The 26,273-nt window shown below is 35.6% G+C and overlaps 1 protein-coding gene across 2 annotated transcripts in view; it reads left to right on the forward strand.

Moving 5' to 3' along the window:
• The window catches only part of LOC136035606 (helicase POLQ-like), a 154,479-nt gene that overhangs the window by 17,066 nt on the left and 111,140 nt on the right, over positions 1-26,273 (forward strand). For both annotated transcript variants that reach the window (XM_065717484.1, XM_065717485.1), the window contains exons 3-5: positions 1,806-1,984; positions 13,514-13,787; positions 20,116-20,225. In XM_065717484.1, coding sequence (XP_065573556.1) covers positions 1,806-1,984; positions 13,514-13,787; positions 20,116-20,225 — 563 coding nt within the window. The remainder of the gene's footprint in view (positions 1-1,805; positions 1,985-13,513; positions 13,788-20,115; positions 20,226-26,273) is intronic.

Genomic DNA, 26,273 nt, shown 5'->3' on the forward strand with positions numbered 1-26,273 from the left:
TTGAAGAAATATGTCATGAAAACGTCTTGAAATGTCTTGAAACGTCTGGAAACGTCTTGAAAACGTCTTGAAGAAAAATGTTCTAAAAACGTCATGAAATGCCTTGAAACATCTTGAAAAACCCTCTTGAAGAAAGATGTCTTAGAAAACGTTTTGAAATGTCTTGAAACGCCTGGAACAAAAATGTATTAAAAACGTCTTGAAATGTCTCGGAAAACGTCGTGAAGAAAAATGCCGTAAGATACGCCTTGAAATGTCTTTAAAACGTCTTGAATAAACCTCTTGAAGAAAAATGTTTTAATAAAACCCCTTGAAGAAAAAGGTCTTAATAAAAATCCCCCACTTGACTAGTGGACTCGACTATTACGTAATAGACTATTGGCTTTTACTTGACTATTACGTAACATTCAAAGAAACACTGAAGCAAAGTAACACAAGATTGCGTCACCCTCAACTCCTATGATATAGCAGACAGGTGTGGTATGCACGTGCGCTATTGCGTCAGTCCCAGGTGCGCTTAGTGACGTCTTTAGGAGCTAGTAGCTTTAATAGTTTACCCCCCTGTGGGTGCTCTTGATCCTAAAAGAGGATACTACTTATTCATTGTAATAATGATAGAGCCCATAGAATTTTCTCGTGTGAGCTGTGTTAAATTAAAGAAAAGAATTGACTGGTGTTTGCTAGCGCCAGGTATTTTATCTCTCAAGCTTATTTTATATTTTTGTAGTTTTAACAATTGAAGTTCTGTTTATAATTTTGAAGAACAGTATACAATTGTAACACATCAGTGATGAACGGAGTGGGAGGGCATTGGGGACTAGCCCCTTTCGAAAATATTAATTTCCCCGAATTTTTGGCTTCTTCTTGCTTAAAATATTAAATTAGTTTTGTTATTTTTGCCCCTCCTCCCTTCTTTCATGCTTATGTCTTTGCAACCTATATTTGCTATGGTAATTTGGAAGGTTTTCTGGTCAAGGCTGAGAAAAAAAATAAATTGAAGTAGATTTTTTGCTTTTACTACCACTTACTAACAATTATGGTATCATTAAAAAAACCTGTAACAATCACAGAGCTAAACTTGTATCAGTTTAACGGCTATATTTATCTCCAGGGTCACCACACTTTGAGGGAAAAGGACTTGTGACAGGCAGGATGGCTATTGATTTTGGTTTTGATTTTACTTATTCTTTGTTCGTTCCCTTGATGTTATTTTTCAAATTTTTCTTTGAAGAAAATTCAGAAGTCGACAGAGCACTTCAAAAACTTCTGAAATATCTCAGTGAACGTGTGAATTAAAAGTCGATTTATAGATGACTCTACCAATATGGAGTTTTTGCCATGATCAAGTATCGATACTTCGTTGCAGAAAGAGGCCCTGCCGCGCTTTGATACTAAAATATTTAGCTGTACCTTATTATGTATCTCACAAATTGTAAGATATTTTCTCAAAGAATTAAGGGGTATGCATATAGTCTATGGTTTAATATTGACTGGAAAAACAATTATGTTTGAACACAGAAATAAGATATTAAAGAAGACTCCCCGCTTTTTAGTTTTGTACAATGTACTCTTGGGATGTAAAACTTCCGTGAATGAGTAGGAGGGTCAATGCTTTAGTAGTGGTTGCGTTTTGTTGCTGAATTAAACACTTTTGTAAACCTAGACATTAATTTTTTTGATCTTTTAGTGCATTCTGTACTGATTTGGGAGACTTCTTGAAATATTCTCTGAAGAACCTATTCCCTTATTAAATAGCATCTTGTCAGGGTCCATATGAATCGCTTCTTAGCTGCTGTTTTTTTTAGACTGGCAAGAGGAGTGCTTACGGATGGCTCTGGAGTCGCCTTTTAGTAATCTTCTCTACACCTTACCGACATCCGGTGGCAAAACTTTAGTTGCAGAAATATTGATGATGCGAGAAATCCTTTGCAGACGTCGGAACTGTCTTTTTGTTCTTCCTTATGTTGCACTTGTTCAAGAAAAGGTAATTCGGTTTTTCACGTCCTATCATTGAATCTACGAATTTTAGAAGCCTAACCTTGACCTGTTTAATGTTTAAATTATTTTATTTTGTTTCATGGTCCTTTACGTGGTATGGAGCCTTTGTGGGTATCAGTGATTCTCTTTGTTGACTGATATCTATTATCTGTTTGAAATGTATCCATCTATCTTAAAAAAGGGATTGTAAACTTCGCTTTAGTCTTCGCTATGTTATTTTTTAACAGAACCTTTGATCGTATTTTCAGGATATACCATTCCCAAATAGAACCGCACCGTTTTCCATAATAAGTATAGAAATGAAATTGAATGTGGGGAAATGTCTTGTTCCATTATAAGTACCGTTTGCACCGTTTTCTGTAATAAGCATAGACGTGAAGTTGAATATGGGGCAATGTCATTTTCCATAATAAGTACCGCTTGCACCATTTTCCATAATAAGTAGAGAAGTGAAGTTGAATGTGGGGCAACGTGTCATTCGATAATAAGTACCGCTTCCACTGTTTTCCATAATGAGTATAGAAGCGAAGTTGAACGCGGGGAAATGAAGTTGAAACGTCTTGTTATGATAACAAAAAAGGCTTTGAATTTTTCAGCAATTTACAGTGTTTTGATTAGACCATTTAAAAAGTAAACATTCTGTTGCAATTTCAGCAAAACAATGAAATAAGGATAGATGATTGTTGATTGGTCTTTTAAATTCGACCTTTTCAAGAATCACTATTTTGTCGTTAGCTCTTTCGTTATAAATGTGTGTTCTCTGTTGTATTTCAAATAATGACAAGTTTATCATGTTTTGTTGTTGTTAAATCAATTTGTTTAAATCTATCATAAAACATCATCAAAATTCTACCCAAGTAGCAAAGCTGGTGCATAAATATCATAAATATCAAATCCAGCATAAATATCATGCAATATGGAAGATTTGTTTTAGAAATGGGACGCAGTACAGCGCGCGGAAAGGGAAGTTTTAAGTCACACAGGGCTGGATTTAACTATTTGGTGCCTAAGCGTTTTGGCGTCCCCAGGCCCATGCAACTGTTTTTTGGGGAGACGCAGAGATTTACGGGGAAACCCCCGAAAATCCAGGGATAGTGGAAGCCCTGAATAGAAGGCAACTGATGATTGATGAGCCAAAAGTAATGTCAAAGAAAGGTGATGCCGAGCTCTCCGCTGCCATTGGGAGACATCTAACAGTTTATAAGCGGCTACGGAGTTCCTATGTTGTTTTAAAATCCCTTTTCTGTGAATAGGCAGTGCAGTAGCAAAGTGCACCTAGCACTTTGACGATAAATCCTATCAGTCCGGTTTTTGTTAAAAAAAAAAATCGCTTAGTGTTGGACCCTAATGGGCGTAATCGTGGTCTGGCGGCACAGCAATAGCTTCAGTTTCTACTTGGAATTCCCATCGCAATGTACTAAAAATTTGTCATTGCGCATGTGTGAAGGTGGAGTAATGAGAAACGTGCATGACTGATCTGTCTCAAAAAATTTAAACAGAGAGGATAGTAATTTTCTATACTCTATAATATCTATGCTGTGCTTACAACAAAGCATCATCAGGAAACGCATTCAGGAAAGTTTAAAAAAAAGGAAAAGATGAAAGGAAAAGTTGAGGACGTGTGAGTAAGTAAAGCTTTCGTTAGAAACGCTTGTCTTATTTGAATTTACACAGAAAAAAGACTTTTGCTCAAAAAATCATAGTCCAGGTGTGAAACGATCATAAATACAGCATCCAAACCTCAAGTGCTCCGTCAATGGATGATTAATTGAGGATCAATAATCAATTAATGAGGGATTAATCCATTGAACCCATTACTTGCTACAAACCATTAATCATCCAAGGCACACAGAAGAATTGAAGAAAAGGGAATAGAAAAAGTAATCAAAAACTCAGATTCTAAATAAAATGGTTATCTAGTCATTATGAGAAGAAGATATATTGGGGAATAAGTATATAAGCTTTAAAAAAAGCACATAGTATATTTTTTATCTCATTTGTTGAAAACTACTGTTTCATTACGGTTTTTGCTCCTTTTGGCGTTTATGTGTTTTCTGGTTTCGCCTTTTAGTCTAGAGAATCGTAAGGATACGATAAAACCTGACAAGTAAAGGCTATTTGTTATAGTATCCGTATTTGAAGAGTCAAGGGTGGGTGGTGATTGCCTTTTCATAGGAAGCAAAAATACAATAAAAAAACCTGTTGAATATGTGAAGCATGTGAGAATTTGTCATGAGATCCGTCAGTGAAGGACCAAAGGTGATGAACCACCGCTAGAAAACAATTTAACAATAAAAAAATGTGTCAAAAGAGGAAAATGATAGATATTATTTATGGCCCACCACTAGGAAACAAGGTGACAATAAAAAATGTATTAAAAAAGGAAAATGATAAATATAAATTTATAAATTTTATTATGAAAAAAAAAAGAACTCCCGGTATCCCCCCCCCCTTCTCGCTCCTGGGAAAATTTTCTGGTGGAGTTCTTTTTAGATTTTCTATTCCGAGTTTAATATCTTTTATGTTTGGTTGTTAAACGTAATGATAAACATACATATAATGTCTTATGTTGTAACAATATGACAACATGCTATAACATACTGTAAGATATCCTTTAATTGTTTTTGTGAAAATAATAGCACAATATATTTTACTATTTTGGCATATGTATTTTACGGTTAAAACACATGTTTTGACATCTAATACTTTTCATCAGTCGGTTATAGTTTTCAAATTAAAAGTAGGATGTTCCAAAAAGATGCATTAAGATCAATAATATACGTGACTGATAATATGAATCTTAGTTTGAAAATACTGTGGATTTTTTTTACACTAAAAGTATAAATAATCTGTAACAAATGCTACATCGTATTTCTATACTAAATTCTACAATAATTCTACATATCATTAAATATTTTATATGAAAGAATTCGAAATATTTGATGTTTCCCTAATCAGTTCTTTCTTTTTCTCCTTTTTGATGCTGTTACCCCCTAAAGATCGTATTAGACGTAACAAATATCCTTAAATAATTGCCAAAACAGTTTGCTGAACTGGATTCAGAGAGAGAATCGGCAGGATAATGTCTATTCCCCATATCGATCCAGTGTTGCCAACGCTTTGGAAGAAAAAGTACTGCAAAACACCTTAAAATTGTGCAACTGATCAAAACATTGTACTGTATATATTTTTTAGCGTGTTGCGCGTAGCGCAACACGTGGAAGATCGAAAAAGTACATCACAATAAAGAGAACAAAGTATCAATATCTTTTTTCAAAGATATTTGGGAGATCTCTTTTCCCCTGCGAAGACCATTTTGGCGTCACTCCTACAAATAGCAGAATTTCAGTTCAATAACAAACAATCAACAACCTTAGTTTTTTATTTTCAAAACTGAACTGACATCTCCAGATATAAGCTAAAATTTAGAAATAAAATACAAAACGCAACCAGTTCAGCGCATCTGAGGAACTTTGACTTATTGCAGATAAAAAAACAACTAAAAAGCAAGTAAAACGCGGAGAGACCGACGGGCGGACATAAACTGTAATTGAAAGCCTATCTGGCACTAAAGGTCATCACCTGAGTCAGAAACCGTAACGTCGCTTGCAGCAGCAGATTTCTCATATCCTCTTCCAGTACTTCCCCAGTTAGGGTCACCATGCTCATTGGGGGCTTCAATCCTTGGTAACAACTCTCCTAGCACCCAGAAGAGCATTCAGTGTAGTAGAGCCGGGTTTGTTGCTCTACTTGGTCTCGTTGAGATCGGCAACAGAAAAGTCCTCTCAGTACAAGCAGACGAATGAGGTAGGATCAGCATTTTCATCATGAATTCATCCAAGAACAGAAAACGGTATGAACTTAAATCAAATCATCAATATTTTATTGGGTCCTGGTATCCAGCATTTGACTTAAGCTTTCCCCAAATCGGGATTTAGTGACCCCCCCCCCCACACCTCACGAAAATTCATTCCAAGATAAGTTCTCTAACTATTTTCAATTGAAAGACATTTTTGAAACATGACCAATTGTATTTAGGCTATATTAACAGCATTGTTTCGGTTTTTGCGTAAGCAATTAGTTACATTGTAAAATTGGACCTGAATAGCCATATCTTATTATTGATTTGAGTTAATCTCAGAAACCAACCAATCATGATTCATCTGTAGTGAGGTATGTCAGGGCACCAACAGCTATCCAGCGTTTTGCATAGGGTATCCAGCTTTGTACGTAGACTATGTTTCAGTTCTTATGTAAGAAATTAGTTACATTGTAAAATTGGACCTGAATACCCATATGCATCAGTCATAAAAATCAGTGTAGGCTCAAGGCGGTATCTTTTTTTTCTTAATAAGGTTTGACAAAAGTCAGCCTGTTTGACTTAATTCCTGACTGATTCCTTTCTCCTCATGAAGCTCGGTCCGCTCCTGCTGCAGATAAATTGGGGAGTCTGAAAATGAATGATGGGAAAAAAACCTTGTATGTTTTGTACAAGGCAAGACTTTTTGTGTCATAACCCCTCTACTTTTCACTTCTATTTTTAAAAGAATGTTTGTAATAACTGAAAACAACACTAGGTATATCTATCGTCTATGCCGAATGCCGGATACTGAGACCCAGTAAAATACTGATGATTTGAGTGAAGCGGAGATATCGACTATTCATACTTCATCTGCAGTTAGGTAGGTCAGGGTTAGGGTACCAACAGCTATCCAGCATTTGGCATAGGGTATCCAGCTTTATGCATAGGCTATGTCAAACACTAGATATACCTAGAATTTTCCGAAGATTATCCAAAAATCAGGGTTTGTGGTTGACTGGAATGCTCCCAAAACAGAATTCGATTGGTGCTATCTAAAAAATGAAAAAATGAAGAGCAACAATGTTGTTTTTTAACATGTAAGCATAATTCCTTCAATTTATTTTATAGACAGTAGTAGGCCTACAGTTTTCCTGTAGAAATCATGATTTGCCAAGCCTAGGTACTATTTCTACTCCTATGTCAAGTATATGGCCCCTTCCACAAAATCTCCACCAAAAAGATATGTAATGATTGGTTAAACTTACAGGATACGATCTAACATCAAACATACATAACAAAGTGGGGCTTCATAAGTTTTAGAAGGAAATTTCTTAATCGTCAAGAAACAAAATTTAGAGTCATAGGAACTAATTGGATTAAAAAAATGTGCCTATGTCAAGGCTTTGTGCTTTCAACTTTTTGTAACCTATTTAGTCATACACGAACACTCGTTTTTAGATATTGCAACCCAACAATATTGAGGCACCACAATATTACACTCATATTTATAATATTGGGTACCATGTCCTGTTTCAAGGGAATGGTATAATCTGATTGAAAAAAATATTTACAGTTGAGATTCTCATTCCAGCAAATTTTTCTAGGCGACCCATGGCTCCCATAATTTGAGCCTTGAGGGTTTTTGTATGACTAAGCCTATTGCTCCTTCATATGGGGATAATTCGCTCCAGTGCCTCTTGGCACGAAGTCCATGTACTTTGTTTTGTTCTATGGATACCTTGCTCAATTATCTAGGCTCAGTGGCTTTTATTGATTAGATAAACACATCGTGGTAAACCATCAATGCCATAATGCAAATATAGAAGAGAGAATAATGAGGACTTTTTTCTCAAGTCTTGGAAAAAAAGTCCTCATTATTCTCTCTTCTGTATTTGTATTATGGAAAGGCAGTGTGGTGTTCGTCATTATTTACATCAATGCCATGTTTCTTTTGAGCTCAATTCCGTGTTTTTTTAAGCCTTCCACCTATTTTATACTTACCGTACAGATGGCTCTGCTACTTCACGCTATGTTCTGACCGTAAGAGGCCTACAGCAGGCACTTAAATAAGTGTGTAAAAGAAAACTTAAAACTCTAGAAGAGAGAGAAAAAAAAACATTTCCCTCTGCTCGTTACGTTCTGACGTCCAGTCAAATCTTATTGTACCACATTTTATAAAATGTACCAGGAAATTTGTAATTGTACCAAAATATACCTTTAGAGCTGAAATATACCAAAATCATATAATTGTACCGCTGTTGGCAACACTGTATCGATCCTCTTGATCTACATAATTCTACTATTGAAATCAGTTGCTGAAGATGGGATTTAAATGTATGTTTAAAAAGAAAATGTGTTTTCTGTCTGAGAGCGCAATGCAGTAAAACACCGTTGCCGTTTCTTGTATGTAGTAGAATTTTTGACATTTTTTCTAGTTTAATTAGTAGTCAAAGTATAGTGCAAGGATGAAAGAAGAAGGATAGATTAAAGAAATTGTTTTCATTATAATTTTATGTTTATAAACACACCATGTATACATAAAGAACAAAATGCAGAAGAAAAGTATAATAATAACACATTTTAAAATTTATCTTTCCTTTGTTTTCTTCATTTTTCCTGTGCTATGAACTAACAAAAAAATAATTCTACCAAGCGTTCGAGTGGTGAAGGTCCAACAAGCTCGCTCTAGTGATGTAAGTGAGCAGAGATAGGTCAAACTCAAATGTTTTGTAGAGGGACAAAGGCCTGTACCCGTTATTAGTTGGTGCTGAAGGCTCGAGCCAACAAAGGAATTAAACAAAAATGTAGTGAAACACAATTATATGGAAAAGAGACCCAAGCCATAAAAAAGAGAAAAAGCGTAGCACATGCTCTTTTCAATTATCGAAGGAGATATTTTGCACGAGGATGGTAATTATGAGGGGGAGGGGCATTGCGCCTTTGTTTTTTGGTATTTTCATATAAAAAATACTTTTTAGTGGTATTTACATTAAAAAAAAGCTACAAGATTTCCCGTCTTGATTTTAAGCCAACATTGGTCTTGATTCCGAGCCAGCAAAGGAATTAAACAAAAATGTAGTGAAACACAATTTCATGGAAAAGAGACCCAAGCCATATAAAAGAGAAAAAGCGTAGCACACGCTCTTTTCAATTATCGAAGGAGATATATTTTGAACAGGAATGGTATATGTGAGGAGGGGTATTGCTCCTTTGGTTTTTGGTATTTTCATATAAAAAATAGCTTTTAGTGGTATTTACATTTAAAAAAAGCTACAAGATTTCCCGTCTTGATTTTAAGCCAACATTGGTCTTGATTCCGAGCCAGCAAAGGAATTAAACAAAAATGTAGTGAAACACAATTTCATGGAAAAGAGACCCAAGCCATAAAAAAGAGAAAAAGCGTAGCACACGCTCTTTTCAATTATCGAAGGAGATATATTTTGAACAGGAATGGTATATGTGAGGAGGGGTATTGCTCCTTTGGTTTTTGGTATTTTCATATAAAAAATAGCTTTTAGTGGTATTTACATTTAAAAAAAGCTACAAGATTGCCCGTCTTGATTTTAAGCCAACATTGGTCTTGATTCCGAGCCAACAAAGGAATTAAACTAAAATATAGTGAAACACAATTTCATGGAAAAGAGACCCAAGCCATAAAAAAAGAGAAAAAGCGTAGCACATGCTCTTTTCAATTATCGAGGGAGATATATTTTGAACAGGGATGGTAAATGTGAGGAGGGGCATTGCTGCTTTGGTTTTTTGGTATTTTCATATAAAAAATACTTTTTAGTGGTATTTGCATTAAAAAAAGCTACAAGATTGCCCGTCTTGATTTTAAGCCAACATTGGTCTTGATTCCGAGCCATTAAAGGAATTAAACAAAAATGTAGTGAAATACAATTTCATGGAATAGAGACCCAAGCCATAAAAAAGAGAAAAAGCGTAGCACATGCTCTTTTCGATTATCGAAGGAGATATATTTTGCACGAGGATGGTAATTACGAGGAGGGGCATTGCTCCTTTGTTTTTTGGTATTTTCATATAAAGAATACTTTTTAGTGATATTTGCATTAAAAAAAGCTACAAGATTGCCCGTTTTGATTTTAAGCCAACATTGGTCTTGATTCCGAGCCATTAAAGGAATTAAACAAAAATGTAGTGAAATACAATTTCATGGAATAGAGACCCAAGCCATAAAAAAGAGAAAAAGCGTAGCACATGCTCTTTTCGATTATCGAAGGAGATATATTTTGCACGAGGATGGTAATTACGAGGAGGGGCATTGCTCCTTTGTTTTTTGGTATTTTCATATAAAAAATACTTTTTAGTGATATTTGCATTAAAAAAAGCTACAAGATTGCCCGTTTTGATTTTAAGCCAACATTGGTCTTGATTCCGAGCCATTAAAGGAATTAAACAAAAATGTAGTGAAATACAATTTCATGGAATAGAGACCCAAGCCATAAAAAAGAGAAAAAGCGTAGCACATGCTCTTTTCGATTATCGAAGGAGATATATTTTGCACGAGGATGGTAATTACGAGGAGGGGCATTGCTCCTTTGTTTTTTGGTATTTTCATATAAAAAATACTTTTTTGTGATATTTGCATTAAAAAAAGCTACAAGATTGCCCGTTTTGATTTTAAGCCAACATTGGTCTTGATTTCGAGCCATTAAAGGAATTAAGCAAAAATGTAGTGAAATACAATTTCATGGAAAAGAGACCCAAGCCATAAAAAAGAGAAAAAGCGTAGCACATGCTCTTTTCGATTATCGAAGGAGATATATTTTGCACGAGGATGGTAATTACGAGGAGGGGCATTGCTCCTTTGTTTTTTGGTATTTTCATATAAAAAATACTTTTTAGTGATATTTGCATTAAAAAAAGCTACAAGATTGCCCGTTTTGATTTTAAGCCAACATTGGTCTTGATTTCGAGCCATTAAAGGAATTAAGCAAAAATGTAGTGAAATACAATTTCATGGAAAAGAGACCCAAGCCATAAAAAAGAGAAAAAGCGTAGCACATGCTCTTTTCGATTATCGAAGGAGATATATTTTGCACGAGGATGGTAATTACGAGGAGGGGCATTGCTCCTTTGTTTTTTGGTATTTTCATATAAAGAATACTTTTTAGTGATATTTGCATTAAAAAAAGCTACAAGATTGCCCGTTTTGATTTTAAGCCAACATTGGTCTTGATTCCGAGCCATTAAAGGAATTAAACAAAAATGTAGTGAAATACAATTTCATGGAATAGAGACCCAAGCCATAAAAAAGAGAAAAAGCGTAGCACATGCTCTTTTCGATTATCGAAGGAGATATATTTTGCACAGGGATGGTAATTGTGAGGAGGAGCATTGCTCCTTTGTTTTTTGGTATTTTCATATAAAAAATACTTTTTAGTGATATTTGCATTAAAAAAAAGCTACAAGATTGCCCGTTTTGATTTTAAGCCAACATTGGTCTTGATTCCGAGCCATTAAAGGAATTAAACAAAAATGTAGTGAAATACAATTTCATGGAATAGAGACCCAAGCCATAAAAAAGAGAAAAAGCGTAGCACATGCTCTTTTCGATTATCGAAGGAGATATATTTTGCACGAGGATGGTAATTACGAGGAGGAGCATTGCTCCTTTGTTTTTTGGTATTTTCATATAAAAATACTTTTTAGTGGTATTTGCATTAAAAAAAAAGCTACAAGATTGCCCGTTTTGATTTTAAGCCAACATTGGTCTTGATTCCGAGCCATTAAAGGAATTAAACAAAAATGTAGTGAAACACAATTTCATGGAAAAGAGACCCAAGCCATAAAAAAAGAGAAAAAGCGTAGCACATGCTCTTTTCAATTATCGAAGGAGATATATTTTGAACAGGAATGGTATATGTGAGGAGGGGTATTGCTCCTTTGGTTTTTGGTATTTTCATATAAAAAATAGCTTTTAGTGGTATTTACATTTAAAAAAAGCTACAAGATTGCCCGTCTTGATTTTAAGCCAACATTGGTCTTGATTCCGAGCCAGCAAAGGAATTAAACAAAAATGTAGTGAAACACAATTTCATGGAAAAGAGACCCAAGCCATAAAAAAGAGAAAAAGCGTAGCACATGCTCTTTTCGATTATCGAAGGAGATATATTTTGAACAGGAATGGTATATGTGAGGAGGGGTATTGCTCCTTTGGTTTTTTGGTATTTTCATATAAAAAATAGCTTTTAGTGGTATTTACATTTAAAAAAAGCTACAAGATTGCCCGTCTTGATTTTAAGCCAACATTGGTCTTGATTCCGAGCCAACAAAGGAATTAAACTAAAATATAGTGAAACACAATTTCATGGAAAAGAGACCCAAGCCATAAAAAAAGAGAAAAAGCGTAGCACATGCTCTTTTCAATTATCGAGGGAAATATATTTTGAACAGGGATGGTAAATGTGAGGAGGGGCATTGCTGCTTTGGTTTTTTGGTATTTTCATATAAAAAATACTTTTTAGTGATATTTGCATTAAAAAAAAGCTACAAGATTGCCCGTTTTGATTTTAAGCCAACATTGGTCTTGATTCCGAGCCATTAAAGGAATTAAACAAAAATGTAGTGAAATACAATTTCATGGAATAGAGACCCAAGCCATAAAAAAGAGAAAAAGCGTAGCACATGCTCTTTTCGATTATCGAAGGAGATATATTTTGCACGAGGATGGTAATTACGAGGAGGGGCATTGCTCCTTTGTTTTTTGGTATTTTCATATAAAGAATACTTTTTAGTGATTTTTACATTAAAAAAAGCTACAAGATTGCCCGTTTTGATTTTAAGCCAACATTGGTCTTGATTCCGAGCCATTAAAGGAATTAAACAAAAATGTAGTGAAATACAATTTCATGGAATAGAGACCCAAGCCATAAAAAAGAGAAAAAGCGTAGCACATGCTCTTTTCGATTATCGAAGGAGATATATTTTGCACGAGGATGGTAATTACGAGGAGGGGCATTGCTCCTTTGTTTTTTGGTATTTTCATATAAAAAATACTTTTTAGTGATATTTGCATTAAAAAAAGCTACAAGATTGCCCGTTTTGATTTTAAGCCAACATTGGTCTTGATTTCGAGCCATTAAAGGAATTAAGCAAAAATGTAGTGAAATACAATTTCATGGAAAAGAGACCCAAGCCATAAAAAAGAGAAAAAGCGTAGCACATGCTCTTTTCGATTATCGAAGGAGATATATTTTGCACGAGGATGGTAATTACGAGGAGGGGCATTGCTCCTTTGGTTTTTTGGTATTTACATATAAAAAATACTTTTTAGCGGTATTTACATTAAAACAAAGCTACAAGATTGCCCGTCTTGATTTTGAAAACTAAATTCCCTCCTGTATATTTTCGTGTACTAGGCCCCTGACTCTCTCGCTTCGTCTCCTACTCCCCCCCCCCAAATAAAAAAAAACTTTCTAAAAGCTTCAACTTGACACCCCAACTGTGCTACCAAATGGAATATTCTTACCAAATTTTGTTCAAAATTATTTAACTTTTAATAAAAGTCACCGACTTCATCAAATTTCTTTAAACTATGTGCGAAACTCGCTTGCCATAAAAAAAAAGAAAAAAAAAGACCTGAATCTGATGAGGTAATAATGTCACATGACTGTTTTCAGATTAGTGAATGTTTAGGAGTTATGGCCATTTACCGTTTATATTGGGTGATATTTAAATACTTTTTTTTAGGTTAGGTCGTTTTCGCCGTTTGCAGTAGCTTTAAATTTCATCGTCGAAGAATATGCTGCTAGTCAGGGTATTATACCTCCCAAACACCGAAGAAAGCGAAGAACAATATATATATCCACTATAGAACGTGCCAACGGCATTGTGAACTCTCTCATTGAAGAAAAGAGGCTGGAAGAGATAGGACTTGTAGTTGTGGACGAGATTCATATGATTTCTGACAGAGGAAGGGGGCCGAAATTAGAGAGTCTTATCATTAAGTTGAAAGCAGCACAAGGTATGTGTATAATTGGTATCAGATTATGAGGTATTTTTAAAATCAGCACAAGTTATCTCTTACTCCTGCCCACTTTTTTGTGCTGGTAGATGATGTTTTCAATGATATGAGACGTATATCAAACTGATAAATTTTTAATGACGATGTGGGACTAAAAAACTTGAATTTAAACGATTTCCTGGCACTTCTGGCCATAAAGTCTCGTGTGTGGTATTTGATGTTTGTGTTTTTAATGACTATCAGTATCGTATGTATATTTGTTCTACTTTTTTTCTTCGGATTATAAGTTTTATACTATTATTTTCTTAGTTTTATCTAAAATATTTTGAAAATTTTGCAATATTTAATAACAATTTTGAAATACAAACACATTTTTTATTTTTAAAAATTTTTAATGAAACCTGCTCACTTAAAAGGTGTTATTTTCATTCAACTGAATTTCATTGATTGAATATCAATTGGGTTTTGAGTAAGGAATATTAATAGGAATTAATACAGAGGGATTTGGATACAGAGGGGTTGATCTACATTCGGTTATTTCCCGTACTGCTTAGCAAGTGCTCTTCTCTAATTTCGTCCCTGCCGCTACGTTGGTTTCTCATCTCATCCTGTTTCTAAATCTCATCCTGCTTTTTGCTTACGTCCTTTTCTCTTTTTCACTCAATTCTTTTAGTTTTTTCCCCTCCCCTTATATTCATTTCCATCGTTGTCTGTACAATTCTGTTTTTTTTTTTCTGTTTTATTGTTCCATTTCAGGTACGGCTAACGAGAATGGTCTTAAAAATATTTTTGTAACTCGAAAGTTATAAGCTACGATAACAAGAGCTAAAAGCTCATATGGGACTTGGGACAAGGTCGGAAGAGCCGAGAGCTCATATGGCATGAGCTCTTGCAGAATTCTAAGAATCAATAGATTGATTTAAAAGGAAAATCAGAGGCTTAATGGTGGTCGAGATTTAAAATAAGAGCTCTGAGACACGGGGTCCTTCTGAATATCAAAATTCATTAAGATCCGATCACCCACTCGTAAGTTAAAAATACCCCTTTTTTCTAATTTTTCCTCTCCCTTCAGCCTCCCAAATGGTCAAATCGGGGAAAGCCACTTTATCAAGTCAATTTGTAAAGGTCCCTGACACGACTACTAATTTTCATCTTCCCAGCACGTCCAAAAGCACCGAACTGGCCGAAGCACTGGACCCCCTAACTCCCCCCAAGAGAGCGGATCCAGTCCGGTTACTTGCAATCACGTATCTAAGACATTTGCTTATTCTACCCACCAAGTTTCATCCCGATCTCTCCACTCTAAGCGTTTTCCAAGATTTCTGGTTCTCCCTCCAACTCCCCCAAATTTCAACAGATCTGGTCGGGATTTAAAATATGAGCCGTGATACCTAAGTTCCTTTTAAATATCAAATCTCATTAATATCCGGTCACTCATTCTTAAGGGAAAAATACCTCAATTTTTCTAGTTTTTCCCAATGAAACTTGGTGAGAAAAATAAGCACAAGTCCTAGATACATGATTGACATAACCGGAACGGATCTGCTCTCTTTGGGGTAGTGGGGGGGGGGGGTAATTCTGAAAAATTAGAAAAAATGAGGTATTTTTAACTTACGAACAGGTGATCGGATCTCAATTAAATTTGATATTTAGAAGGATATCGTGTCTCAGAGCTATTATTTTAAATACCAACTGGATCTGGTGACATTGGGGGAGGGGGAGTTGGGAGGGGGAAACTTAAAATCTTGGAAAACGCTTAGGGTGGAGGGATCGGGATGAAACTTGGTGGGAAAAATAATCAGAAGTTCTAGATACATGATTGACATAACCGGAACACATCTGCTCTCTTTCGGGTAGTTGGGGGGGGGGGGGGGGGGGTAATTCTGAAAAATTAGAAAAATGAGATATTTTTAACTTACAAACGGGTGATCGGATCTCAGTGAAATTTGATATTTAGAATGATATCGGGTCTCAAAGCTCTCTTTTTAAATCCCGACCGGATCTGGTGACTTTGGGGGGAGTTTGGGGTGGGGGAACCTAAATTCATGAAAAACGCTTAGATTGGAGGGATCGGGATGAAACTTAGTGGGGAAAATAAGCAGAAGTCTTAGATACTTGATTTACATAATTGGAACAGATCTGCTCTATTGGGGAGGGGGGGTCAAATTCTGAAAAATTTGAAAAAATGACGTATTTTTAACTTACGAAGGAGTGATCGGATCTTCATGAAACTTCATATTTAGAAGGACCTCGCAACTCAGATCTCTTATTTTAAATCTCAACCTGATCCAGCCTCATTGGGGGGGCAGTTGGGGGGGACCGGAAATCTTAGAAAATACTTAAAGTAGAGAGATCAGGATGAAACTGGATGGGAAGAATAAAAACCTGTCTAAGGTTCGTGACTGACTTAACCGGACTGGATCTGCTCTCTTTGGTGGAGTTGGGGGGGGGGGGGGGTAATTTTGAAAATTGATGTATTTGTAACTTACGAAAGGGTGACCAGATCTTAATGAAATTTGAAATTTAGAAGGATCTTGTGCTTTAAAGCTCTGATTTTCAACTCCGACCAGATCTTTTGACATTGGGGGAGTTGGAGGGGGAAACTGGAATTCTTGAAAAACGTGAAAATCGGGGTATTTTCATCTTACGAATAGGTGATCGGATCTTAATGAAATTTGATATTTAGAAGGAATTCATGACTCAAAGCTTTTATTTCAAATCCCGACCAGATCTTTTGACATTGGGGGGAGTTGGAGGGGGAAATCTTGGAAAACACTTGGAGTGGAGGAATCAGGATGAAGCTTGATGGATAGAATAAGTAAATGTCCTTGATACGTGATTGACGTAACCGTACTGAATTCGCTCTCTTTGGGGGAGTTGGGCGGAGCGGTTCAGTTATTTGGTGAGTTTGGTGCTTCTGGACGTGCTAAGACGATGAAAATTGGTAGGCGTGTCAGGGAGCTGCACAAATTGACTTGATAAAGTCGTTTTCCCAGATTCGACCATCTGGGGGGCTAAAGGGAGAGGAAGAATTAGAAAAATTAGGTATTTATAACTTACGAGTGGGTGATCGGATCTTAATGAATTTTGATATTTAGAAGGACATTGTGACTCAGAGCTCTTATTTTAAATCCTGACCGGCATTAAGCCTCTGATTTTCCTTTTAAATCAATCTATCTATTTCTAGAATTTTGTTAGAGCTCATACCAAATGAGCTCTTGGCTCTTAGCTCTTCTTGCCTCGTCACAAGTGCCATATGAGCTCTTAGCTCTTGTTTTTATTATTTTGTTTAAATTATGTTTTTCGGTGGTTTCTCACTGTCCTTTATTTTATAAATTTAGCCCCTTCTCTTACACTTCCAGAGTATAAAAGCTATTTGTATGTCGTGTTCTTTCTTCTTCTTTTGTTATATATTTTTTGTTTATCTATATTATATTATATATTGTTTTAAATTTTATTATTTACGAAGCTCATAAAATCCAGGACTTTTTTTATCAATTGACTTGCACCTGGGAGAGTGGAGATTAATATTTTATTTTGGACACCTCGTGTACTAATTTTTTTCACGGCAAGCGTATGAACTCTCACAAACTTAATAGCCCAAGTGGAGAAACATTGGCAGGGATGAAGAAGCAAGTAATGCTTTTGTTAAATGGAATTGTCTCATGAGTAGTTATCATTACTTACTGTCTTCATCCCCATGACAGCTGAGTTGTTGATAGAGTACTGCAGCCCCTTCCATGAAATCATGTCTGCAGTTATGACGGAACAGATGTGTACTTATCATTGCTTATTGTCGTAATGCCCATGCCAGCTGAGTTGTTTAGGGAGCACTGCAGTCCCTTCCATTGAATCATGTCTGCAGTTAAGACGGAACAGTCTCATGTGTACAAATCATTACTTACTGTCTTCATCCCCGTGCTAGCTGAGTTGTTTATAGGGCACTGTGTCGCATGTGTCTACGTTCTATGACCACATTGACTATAAATGACGCATGAAACAGAGACAAGAGAGGATATGATTAATAAAAAAGAAAATCAAATGGGTGAGAAAAAAGAGGATTTTACAGCCAGTAGTAAAATATAAAGACGAAAGACAAGCAAACATATCGACAAAGGCCTCCGCCAAGTCGTCCTATGTGCTTATAAAAAAATATCTAACCTTTTGAAGTGGACTTTACATGAAGAGAAAAAATACTGAATAATTAAAATATATATTAAAATAGAATAATTAAAAAAATACTGAATTAGGTTAGGTTCACCGATTGGATTGGATAAGTATTCTTTGCTTTGCAAGTAATCCTGATTATTTAGTTATTTTTGAAGGTACAACTTTAATATCTACTGTAAATGGCCTACCGTAATCTTTTAAAGAGGCAATTGAGATTAAAAATGTATAAATACAAATTTTGCTATAAATAGAGATATAGGATATATTTCCTTAAGCCCAATTTATAACGACTTAAATATCAAAAGACTCAATATTTTCGCCGAGTCTAATTTAAGACAACCAATTCGCAAATCTAATGAATTGCAAAGCAATCCAATTGGTGAATTGTCTTTTATTTATTTCTTTATGGGGTTTTTCGATTCACCATCTTTTCTCTTCTTGTACAGTTCACTTCAAAAGTTTAGATTTTTGTTGTTGTTTACGAGCACTGAGGACAACTTGGCGGAGGTCATTGTCAAAATATTTGTTAACATTGTCAAAAAAACAAGCAAAATATTTGCTTGTTTTTCGTCTTTATATTTTTCTACTGGCTGACAAAATATAAAGTAAAATAAGGAATGCGTAAACACACGATTTATAATCTTTAGTGTTTGGTTGAGATATGATCAAAGCAGAAGGTTTGAGCAGATTAGATAGAAAAGCAATGTCTGCCAGTGAGTTAGTCCTGAGTATATGGGTGTAGTATCACATGATTTTTTCTGATTAGGGATTGGCTGGGTGTTATGGACACTTATCAATTATATAGAGTGATTTAAAGAACCTGGAAAGATATGATTTGTAATCTTTGGGGATTGTTTGAGAGGTGGTCGAAGCAGAAGGTTTGAGCAGAGTGAATAGAAAAACAATGTCTACCAATGAGTTAGTCTTCAATATATAGGCGTCATATCACGTGACGTTTTCGGATAAGAGATTGTCTGGGTGTTACGAGCGCTTACCAATTATATAGAGAAAGATAAGACATACGAAGAGATGACATGGTTACAATCTTTGGGGATTGCTTGAGATTTTGTCAAAGCAGAAGGTTCGAGAAGAGTGAATTGATAAAGTAATGTTTTCTAGTAAGTTATGCTTGACTAGTTTATCTCTCTGATAATTTTGCAGCAGTTGTGCAGCAGTTGATAAATTTTGCGGCAGTTGATAATTTAAATTTTGCAGCAGTTGATAATTTTGCAACAGTTGATAATTTTGCAGCAGTTGATAATTTAAATTTTGCAGCAGTTGATAATTTAAATTTTGCAGCAGTTGATAATTTTGCAGCAGTTGATAATTTAAATTTTGCAGCAGTTGATAATTTTGCAGCAGTTGATAATTTAAATTTTGCAGCAGTTGATAATTTTGCAGCAGTTGATAATTTAAATTTTGCAGCAGTTGACAAATTTTGCAGCAGTTGACAATTTAAATTTTGCAGCAGTTGATAATTTTGCAACAGTTGATAATTTTGCAGCAGTTGATAATTTAAATTTTGCAGCAGTTGACAAATTTTGCAGCAGTTGACAATTTAAATTTTGCAGCAGTTGATAATTTTGCAACAGTTGATAATTTTGCAGCAGTTGATAATTTAAATTTTGCAGCAGTTGACAATTTAAATTTTGCAGCAGTTGATAATTTTGCAACAGTTGATAATTTTGCAGCAGTTGATAATTTAAATTTTGCAGCAGTTGAAAAAATTTTGCAGCAGTTGACAATTTAAATTTTGCAGCAGTTGATAATTTTGCAACAGTTGATAATTTTGCAGCAGTTGATAATTTAAATTTTGCAGCAGTTGATAATTTTGCAGCAGTTGATAAATTTTGCAGCAGTTGAAAATTTTGCAGCAGTTGTTAGAATGTACGTTCTCGACATTGTTCAGTTCGATATTACCAAATATAATGAACTAGATGAGTTATAGGTAGAGGGATAGCGAAGACAAAATATTTTGAGGAGAGAAGGTTTTATTCTATTAAAAATGAACCTTCATAGCTCTTGTTTATTTTTTTTTTCAACAAACTAGTTTTTGTTTTTGGACTGTTCTTAATCTTTTTAATTGTTTACTTTATCTTAGTGTTTAGTTTTAATCTTAATAATTATCTGGTGTTGATGTAGTTGATATATATTGCAGTTGATGTAAGACTTGTTGGAATGACTGCAACTATAGGAAACTTGGAAGAACTCTCAAAATTCCTGCAAGGCAATATTTACAGGGGTGATTTTCGTCCGGTCGAGCTGAAAGTAAGTTGTAATTTACTTTCTTTTGTCATTGTGCGAGGGGAAAGGGTCAACATCTTCTTCTGATTTTAATGTGTGTGCACTAGCATAGTGAGTATACAGTACTGCCTTTTTTCCTTGTGCGAACGTAAACTGGTCAACTCAAATTCTGGTTATATTGTGTACACAATTACATAGTGTGCATTTTGTTCATATTATGCTGCTTTTTTTCATTTGCAGGGTGTAACTGGTCAACACCATCTACTAGATGTATTATATACATACTAGCATAGAGGATACTGCTCTACTTTTTTTTATTTTGTGAAGAAAAAAGCTGGCATACAAGGGTATTGTACTGTGCTACTCGTTTTTTCTTCTGCTAGTAAATACTGATCAACTTGCTCGTCTTATTTAATTCTATGCACACTAGCATAATGCTTATAGTCCGCTTAGTGTGCATATTGTGCGACTTTTTTTGTCATTATGCGAGGGAAAACTGTTCAACTCAATCTTTTGGTTTTATTATATGAACACTAGCATAATGCACATAGTCCGCTATTTTTATTTTTTTTTATTTTAAGATATTTAACTGGTCAACACCATCGCCGGATTTTATTTTATACATACTGGCGTTGTGTGCATACTGTATTATTTTTACGTCAGTATGCGAGTGAAAACTGGTCAACTCAATCGCTTTGTTTTATTGTATGAACACTAGCATAATGACTTTAGTCCGTTTTTTTTTCATTTTATGATATTTAACAGGTCAACACTATCACCGGATTTTATTTTATACATACTGGCATTGTGTGCATACTGTACTATTTTTTGTCATTATGCGAGTGAAAACTGGTCAACTCAATCGCTTTGTTTTATTGTATGAACACTAGCATAATGCCTTTAGTCCTTTATTTTTTTTTCGTTTTATGATATTTAACAGGTCAACACTATCACCGGATTTTATTTTATACAAAATGGCATTGTGTGCATACTGTACTATTTTTTGTCATTATGCGAGTGAAAACTAGTCAACTCAATCGCTTTGTTTTATTGTATGAACACTAGCATAATGCACAAGTTCAAGTTCAAGTTCCTTTTGTTATCAATATCCATCCATTTATAAACAAAAATATCCCAAAGGGCTCAATGGCCCGTTATTTGGGAAAAAAAACAACAACAAAACAAAACATAAATAATTATTAATTACATTCACACTTAAAATATATTTAGAGTCTACTCACCAATCTTCACCCGAGTACAACCGGTCTCCGCACCACCTACTTAAAAAAAAAAAAATAATAATAAAAAAAAAAAATATACATCGAGGATCCGACACTCACACCACCCAAATCTAAATAATTAAATTCAATTAAATAATTAAATAAATAAATTAAATCTTGAAAACTAAACAATATAAATAACTGATCAATATTATAATTTAATTTAATTTTTTTTTAATTAAACAATTTTTTAACAGTTTCTTGAAGGAGCCTATGGTACAGGACCGTCGAATCCCAACAGGAATGGAATTCCAGGCACGTCTGACAGCAACTATCAGACCAAAGTCCGAGCGCACTGCAGGGGTGGATGGCACTAGCACATCATCCTTGTTTCTAGTTTCATAAGGACTGACATTTCGAACAGTTTCAAGAAGCCCGGAAAAACTTGATGGAAGGTCTCCACGGAAATACTGAAATGCAATGAAAGAGAGGTGTAATGTATGAATATCTTTAATCTTCAGAAGTTCAACAGAAATATGGGTTGTAGATTGAAGGACTTTTGCTGCTTTCAGTTGGAGATTATGTAAAGGTGTAAGTACAGATGGAAATGTTGACATCCACACTGACGAGCAGTAGCATAAATAGGGGTAAATAAGAGAGAAGTATAATAGACGAAGGATAGAGAAAGGAAAGACTCGCTTCAGCTTCCAAATAATTCCAAGGCCTCGAGAAACCTTTAATCTCATTGACTCAATATGCCGTTTGAAAGATAGATTTTCATCCAGAAGTATCCCAAGGAATCGAATAAACCGGTCAGCTGGGCGGGATATTGATCCCTTAGATGTTTTAAGCTCTGTCACTGTAGGGCAGCTTTTGCCTATGCGGGAGAATATAAGAAGAAACGATTTTTTTACATTAAAATCTAACAAATTTGCATCAAACCAACGATATATGTTTTCTGTCATCAATTGTAGCTTGAGGATAAGAGATGATTCATCAGGTGCTGCAGCCCCCAGGGTGGTGTCGTCGGCGAATGCAAAGAGTTCTTCATGTTGACCAGGCGTATCCAAGGCTCCAACCACAGCATCTCCTTTCTGGCACAAATGACAACAGAAATTAGATCGTGGGTTGCTAAATAGTCGATAGAGGTCGTTGACATATATGAGGAAAAGGGATGGCCCAAGAACTGAGCCTTGTGGCACTCCATATTCAACTGGAACATGCTCATCAGAAGCTTCAACTGCAATGGATCGGCCAGTTAGGAATGAAGAAAACCAGGACAGAGCTTCTCCACGAACGCCTTGATGCGACAACTTACCAATAATTATCTCGTGTGTGAGGCTGTCAAAAGCTTTCTTCACATCAAGGAATATTGCCGCAGGGATAAGGCCGAAGTCTAAAGACTGTCGTACAAAATGAAGAAGCATATTACATGCGTATTCTGTTGAGCACTTCTCCCTAAAACCAAATTGGTGCCGATGAAAAAACTTCTTCGCGTCTAGGAAACTCAGCAAACGCTTTAGCATAGTCTTTTCAAATATTTTAGAAAAAACAGACAGAAGAGATATAGGCTTATAGTTCCCCGGGTCCTCCCGGTCACCTCCTTTAAATAGTGCTATCACTCGTGCCAACTTGAAACGCTGAGGGAATATTCCGAGCTTGAATGACTGGTTAACCAAGTGGCACAGTGGTGTAATAATTGAGGGAAGAATTTGTTTAATTAATCTGGCAGGAATTTGGTATGAAGAATTTTTCAATGACGAAATTATTATTATCAGTTCCTGCTCCGTAACTGACTCAAGAACCATCGACTTTGCACAGGAAGGACCGAGGAACTGCTTCCAAGATCTAGAACTTGAAGAAGGAACCACACCTAACGCCATTGTTTTCCCAACCTCAGCAAAAAATTTTGTCATCTAATGTCGCACTTGGTCTTCATCCAAGAAAAGCTGATTCTGAACATTATGTGATTTAGGGAGCTTTCTAGGTCTTGCCGATGGTTGCGTAACTTCCTTAATTACATCCCAAGTTTTCTTGATATTTTTGCCGCAATCCGCAAACCTTCGGGAAAAATATGTAATTTTAGCTTTTCGAATCAGAGTTTTAAGCATCTTCCGGTATAGTTTAAAAGCCTCTAATTTAGCATCACTTGGTCTGTTCCTATACTCTTTCCAAAGGTTCTGTTTCCTCTTTATTGACTTCAGTATTCCAGCTGTAGTCCATGGGGCTATTGGTGTTGATCTCTTAGAAAGACTTGGTTGGGGTGTTCGACAATGGTGGATAAATTTCTCCTTTACTGTTTCATAAAAAAATCAAATATCTTATTATAATTTTCTAAGCTCACCCTCTCAGGTATTGTAAACTCCCATGACGTAGTGAATAAATCTTCTTTGAGGTTTTCGATGTTTGCTGGTGTATATCGGAATCTTGGTTTATTATCAGGGGCTATTCGGCGGGCAAGCCGGGGGAGTGGAAGTAAAACTCCTACCAGGAAATGGTCCGATGTATCTGATAGTAGCACTTCATTTTTTACAGAATGTATAGATGAGAACACATTGTCAATTAGGGTTGCAGATTGGTTCGAAATTCGTGTAGGGATATTTATACAGGGAGTTAACCCAGACGAGAATACTAGTGCCAGTATATCACAAGCCTGACTCGATAACATATCCATCATGTCAACGTTAAAATCACCCATTAAAATTATTTCTGCCTTTTCAGACAATACTTTCCCAAGAACAATCTCTAATATTTCCATAAAATGTTTCATTGATCCGCTTGGAGATCTGTATATTTCGCCAATTATTATCTTTTCATTGGAGCTAGTAGTCAATTCTATGAATAGAGATTCAAATACCCGTTCAACGTTTATAGACAGATCATCTCTTCTTACAACTGCCAGATTACTCAATACATAAAATCCTAGCCCCCCTCCCCCCTTGTTGCTATCTTTCTATTTAGAAATATTGAATTATATCCAGGTATATCCATAAGTAGCTGGTTCTTTTCATTTAAAAAAGTTTCACATAAGCCAATAATTCCAGGGCGAGAATTCCTACATATAAGCTGTATATCATCCAGGGAAGAATTCAGCCCTTGAGCATTCAAATGCACAACCCGGAGGAAATCCTCCCACCAAGCTCCAACATCCCATAACCCAAACTCCTCCACAAAATTACTATCAATAATATTATCCAAATTTTCATCAAAATTCATATTCTGTGTTCTTCCTATCGGGTTATTCAAAATTTCATTAAAATTTACTCTACGACTTTCATATTTATCTAATTTCCTTTTCGTGAGATTAGCGTCAGTCCTCGATGAAAACTCAATTTCATACATTACTACTTACCAATATAGGTGATGAATAGAGACCACGCTGTAGTCGAGTGAACACGGGCGACGCAGACATCCTAATGACAGCAAATTCATAAGGCGAAGGCACGAACTTGAATTTTCGCTCTGGAACGGAAAAATATTTACAAGTAAAAAAGTAAAGAAAAGAGTAAATAACATGGAAAGAGCGAAATATAAGAAAATAAATGAAAAAACATAGATATGCACATTGCAAAAGAAAGCAAGAAAGGAGTAAATAATATAGTAAATAGAGAAAAGGAAAAATAAGACAATAACTAAAAAAACACACACAGATACGGACGTTGCAAAAAAAGAGCAGCAAAATTGCATCCCCTCACTTTACTGAGGCGAAAATACTCGATAGTTTATGTCACGCGTCAGAAGCACCATCACTAATAACTGCGGATAAAACCAAGGCGAGGGGTCATGGCATGCATCACTGAACTTAACCCAGCTTGAGCTAGAAGTTTTTTTTTGTTTCTAGCCATAGTTTAGTACCCTGTTGCATGACTTTAGTTTGAGATACTTTCTCAGCGGTTACTTTGGAATTTCGAAGCTTGTAAGCCGTACTCAAAAGTTCTTTCCGACGCTTTGCAAGTTCAGATGGTAAGTCATTACTGATGCTCTTTCCTGTGCCTTTTAGGCTACCAACACAAGCCATGATACTATCTTTATGCCTAAGATTCAGAACAGAGACAAAAATAGGGTCCGAAACGGGGCGAGAGTTCGAGCGGGAAGGGCCCTTGGCCTTGTTTATAATTCTGTACATTGCCCTGAATTTTATATCCTTCAAGTTTTGTACTGGCATTCCTGATAAAAAGTCGTGGACTGTCTCTTCAATATTCTCACTATCCTTATTAGGAATTCCGTGGATCAGCAGATTTTTGCGTTTTACGTACAATTCCTTACTCAAACACTGTTCTTTAACCGCTATAATTGCATTTTTCAAATCAGAATTCTCTTGTTTCAGAGCTGAATTCTCTTTACGAAGATTTTCGACCATTTGCTTTAAGTCATCCATACGCTCGTCGAAATGCTTTTTTGTGACCGACATCGTTAATTATGCAGTAAAAATTCGCCTCCGTAAATCAAATTAGCAAAATGACATTTCAAAGGGACTTACAGGCATGGGCCCCTTTCTTCATATAAAAATTTAAGGGGCCCCGTAACAAACAGCGCAAAAATCTTGAAAAATCCAGATGCGGTTATTAAACTCTCACAGTCACAAGCTAGGTCTTGCCTTGATGAATCCTAGATCGCTATTGCTTGATGAATCCTAGATCGCAGACTATATAGGATGAATCCTACATAGTCTGCTATTTTTCTTTTTTTTTCATTTTAAGATATTTAACTGGTCAACACCGTCGCCGGATTTTATTTTATACATACTGGCGTTGTGTGCATACTGTATTATTTTTTGGTCATTATGCGAGTGAAAACTAGTCAACTCAACCGCTTTGTTTTATTGTATGAACACTAGCATAATGCCTTTAGT

The sequence above is a fragment of the Artemia franciscana genome, chromosome 14, assembly GCF_032884065.1.
Source record: "Artemia franciscana chromosome 14, ASM3288406v1, whole genome shotgun sequence".
Classification (NCBI taxonomy): Eukaryota; Metazoa; Arthropoda; class Branchiopoda; order Anostraca; family Artemiidae; genus Artemia; species Artemia franciscana.